We start from the raw sequence: 4,725 nt of genomic DNA on the forward strand, positions 1-4,725 counted from the left end.
CAGCAACAATTCTTGGAAAGAAACACAAAGAAAAAGAGCAACATGGACAGAAACACAACCTTCCATTCACACTATATAAAATTCACAAAGGAACATATAGTGTTGTCAACATATTTTAGTACTTAATTACATTTTTTTGTTTGCGTGCAGGCATGCGCTTAGCAAAAAACCAAAGGTTCGACGAGCAGAAATTAAATTTCACAGTAACAGAAAGCCAAGATTAGTGCGACAGATCTAAACAACACAGTCACAAGTGATGAGGAGCTATTTGAAGTTTTAAGAACCTGAAACGGTAAAGCGACATGTATATGATGTTTTAGTTGATATTTCTTAAAATGACAACAACAACAACAACGTGACATGTACATGCTGAATCATCGTTGGTCAAGATGAATTAGTAATGATATATTGATGTAGCTAGAAGAAATGTTTTAAAAAGCATTTTCCGCCCAACAAAACATTGCCATATTGCACGTACAAAACGGGTAGAACCAGCATAGGAAGCACGGCATTTGTTCATGCACAAGAGGAAACGTCTGAATGCTGTGGAAGTAAAGGACACACCGAAAATTCTAAAATCCAAAAGGGTGATTACGGATTTCTAACACAAATCGGCTAACAAAACATAGTATATAACTTTCCTTTTCAATAAATGAAACACTGTACATCGATATAAATAACTTTCCTTTTGAATAAATGGAAAACTGTACAGCAATATCGGCCCATAAATAACACACATTTGACATGTCAGTCATCAAATATCTAATCAAAAATAGAAAGTGAAACTTACTAATCCATTAGTGGAAATGTATTCCGATGAACTGATAAAATTACAACTATTATATGATGAAATTACACACTAGTGGAACGTTCAGTTTAAAAAATAACAAATATTGACATAAATCAGTCTTAATCATATTCACTCTTTATTAGCATCCTAATCAAAATCCATCGAGATTTTATCTTAAACTATTGAGATAAAAAGATAAGATATTCAAATTTTGATTAAAAATTAATAAAATATTAAAATAATAAAATAGAAGAATAAAATTTAGAATGAATCCAAAGGTTTGTAATAGCTATCTTAATGTAAAATCTCATCTCTATGTGTAGGATTGATCGAGATTCTCACTTCAAGATTCAATTAGTATTATCCCCCTTGTGAACATGATCACCTAACTAATCTCTTTTAGTGAGCCGAGCAATTATATAAAATCAAAATAAATATACTAAAAAAATTATGAAAGAGAAAAATATGTATTAATCTAAATTGAATTGATTATCATAAAGAGAAAAAAAAATGTTTTAATCTAAATTAAATTAAAGAGAAAAAATTGTTTTAAGACTCTATTTATAGAGTCCAAAAACGTAAGGTTATCATAGAAGGATATATATTTCTATATAGAAGGATATATACAGTCCCTACACATCCTTTCATTATGTAACGGCCAAAAATATTTTTAAAATTTTAACTTTAATTTTTTTATAAATTTAAATCTAACAATCTTCACAAGAATTAAAAATTTTAATAATTAAAATTAAAGTAATTAATAAATAAAAAAATGATAATAAAATGGTTGCTCCACGCTGAGACAATGGTAATGTTTTTTGGCTTGGATATTATATCATATCATATATATATATATATATATATATATCCACTACACTTGAGAAAACGATATGTACTGTTTGTATGCATGATCCAGAAGCACAGAGAGGTCACTGGCGACCTTTTGGTTCCGGTGACGGGTCAACAATGGCCTACAGCGAAGATGGAGATGGCTGCGTCAGGATCAACTCACTTTCATGCAGCAGTTAATTACCTGAGCCTACGGTTTCATTATAAACATGCAAATCGGTGACTTTGATCTATTACGTGACTGGTGTTTGTTTCCAGCCATATGTTACTACATTTGACCTCTGCCAACATAGTGCATGGGATGTCTTGTGAAGCGGAAACAAAACTTCGGGATGCTATGTTTGACAACAGAATCAGGATCCATTAGCTGTTGTAAAACTTTATTTTGGATACAAGCTGACAACCAAGTAGTCTTATAAAGCAAAACAAGTAACATAACATTGTGAATATAAAATGAGATTGAGCATTGTGCGTGTCTATATATCTATATATATATAGCTTCCAGTAATCTATTTGGTGAATTCCATGACCCAAGTAGCGGCGAAGAGATAAGTGACGTTGAATCCTGAGAAGCTAGCATCCCTTGCCAGGTCCTGGAACTCCTTTTGGGTCCTCTCCCTACCTCCATCGCTGTGAGCCAACATGATAACATCTGTTTCATAAGCACATTTGGCTTGAGGAGTCGACTCCTGGATTGTTGGTAGAACACTTTCCAACACAATCACCTTTCCTTTCTCGGGCAGTGCCTTCCAACAATTCTTCAATATCTTCACACAATGCTCATCACTCCAATCATGAAGAATCCACTGAATGTTTAATTTCTTTGTCAATATTAATAAAGGTAAGTCCAAAAAAAACTATAACGGAAAGGCAATAGTCAATTGTTTATTGATTCCAATGTACTAATGCGTGAATCGGTATTTAATAAATTTTGTTTAAATCGTATCTAGTCTGGATGTTATTTGAAGTGTTTAAATCTTAAATCTTTAATGTACATTTCAAACATGAATTGGTATTGAATCAGTATTTACTATATTTTTTTCAAGTCGCATTTGAAATGCTCAAATGCAAATGCTATTTCAGTAGCATTTCAGCATTTGCGAGATGCTATAGTGTAATTTTTTAAAATTTAAAAATATCTTACGACTTTATCTAAAATCATAAGATTATTAAAATGATTTAGTTAGAAACTAATATAATTTATATTTTCTAAAAGATAAAATTTTATCTACTTATTTTTAAAAATCTTTTATATTTATTATATGATTATATTTTTATTTATTATATATTTAAAAAAATTATTTATTTACTTATTAGTTTAAATATAAAATAAAAATATTAAAAATATTATAATGATAAATTTATCATAAATATTCAATGGACTTTTGAAATATAATTTATCAAATAATACTTAAATCAATGTACATTTAAAATACAGTCTTCATCTATTATTTATCAAACACTCAAAGCAATCTATAACTATATAATCACTCAATTTTTTTTATTCAATTACATATTAAAAATATAAATATATTTCTAAATGCAATCTCAATCATTTTAAAATTGTAATCATATAACATAAGTCACATGTTCTTGATTATCCTACTTTATTTGTGTGATGTGTCTCATGTCATTCCGATCATCCAACTGATCCAGGTAGAAATTGGATCTTAGACAAGATCTCTAATTACCTTCAAGAAAATGGCATCTCCACTTGGGATTCCTATAAACATATCTCCACTAACATACTCCACTCCTGCAGCCAATACATCCCAAGAATGAATGCAAGTCAAATACTACACAAGAATCCTTCTTAATAAATACGTAGGACTGGGTACGGTACGAGTGATTACGTTGAATCATTACATGTTGGACCTACCTGGGTAGGGTGGTGCCTCACAGATGACATGAGGAAGGTCGAAGTTGACGCCCTTGACGTGGGAGTGCCTGGAGGTGATCATGTGGAGTGTGGCGCCGATGCCGCCACCAACGTCGACGAGCACCTTGATGCTGTCAAAGCCGCGGTAAACTTGGAGTAGCTTCTTCATGAGGATGGTGGAGTGACCCCTCATGCTGTCGTTGAACAGCCTGTTGAACCGCGGGTCGCTTCCGTGGTATTCGAACGGCGCCATCCCGGTGGCCTTGTTGAAGGGGATGCCGCCTTCCAACACCGCATCCTTCAAGTAATACCTGCCACCGTTGTCGACGAGAAACCAAAGCAGATTAAATAGTACGACAAGAAATGAGAAGAGTTAATTGCTTTCCGTTAACGCTCTCTCCTGATTACCAGCTTTCCATGAGGACCTTGTCTTGGTTCATCAAACTCATGGATTCCAGGGACACGCCGTCCTCGTTCTTGGTCAAGTACTTGCAGACGCGCGCGGCGCCGTACTTATGCGAGGGGCGGCCGTCGTCGCCGGCCTCGACGGTGCAGCTGACAACGCTGTAGGCGGCGAGCAGTCGGAGGATCCTGTCCACCATGACTGCAGCCTGCGGGTTTGCGGTTGGCAGCTTGGCCGCGATGTCGGCTGGGCCAAGCATGGCGCCGGGGCCGGCCCTGACGATGATCTCCAGTAGCTCGAGCTCGATGGCGGCCTTGAGGGCCATGGGGAGGACGGAGCCGATCGCCAGATGCAGGGCGTACGTGCATGCCTCCTCGTCCTCATCGAGCGTCAGCTGCATCACATCCCTGATGGATCCCATGCTTGCAATGAGTTGCAGTAGCAAGAGAGGAAGGAGGATTTGAACTGTGGAATAGAGGGAGAGGCCTTCTGAAGGAAATCGATAGGGCTGCTTGCACTCATATACCCGGTAATTTTGGTTTTTCTCACGTTTAACACGCTGCACCACTTGTTTAATTTATGTTGACTTTTATAATAAAGAATAGCTATACTATTAGTTAACTTTTTTAATTTATGTTGGCAAGTTTGCTGTAGATTCCTTTGGGTGCTGAAGATTTCTTTGGCAAGTTTTACTTTTTTTATTTGAATAACATCAATTGTAGCTGTAAGATTCCTTTGGGTGCTGATTTTCTGTTGGTATTCTCTTATCTACCCTAAAATTTGTAAAACGATGCCAACTATACT

General features: G+C 35.5%; 1 protein-coding gene across 1 annotated transcript; it reads right to left on the minus strand.

Annotated features, from left to right (window-relative positions):
* Positions 1-1,981: 1,981 nt before the first annotated feature.
* Positions 1,982-4,454, minus strand: LOC103974217 (tricetin 3',4',5'-O-trimethyltransferase). The gene is made up of 4 exons (XM_065123499.1): positions 3,927-4,454; positions 3,519-3,829; positions 3,331-3,395; positions 1,982-2,445 (listed from the first exon to the last, which is right to left on the minus strand). Exons 1-4 carry the CDS (start codon positions 4,340-4,342, stop codon positions 2,149-2,151), a joined length of 1,089 nt encoding a protein of 362 aa, XP_064979571.1. The 5' UTR covers positions 4,343-4,454; the 3' UTR covers positions 1,982-2,148.
* Positions 4,455-4,725: the final 271 nt, after the last annotated feature.

This window comes from Musa acuminata, chromosome BXJ2-9 (assembly GCF_036884655.1).
Source record: "Musa acuminata AAA Group cultivar baxijiao chromosome BXJ2-9, Cavendish_Baxijiao_AAA, whole genome shotgun sequence".
NCBI classification, from domain to species: domain Eukaryota; kingdom Viridiplantae; phylum Streptophyta; class Magnoliopsida; order Zingiberales; family Musaceae; genus Musa; species Musa acuminata.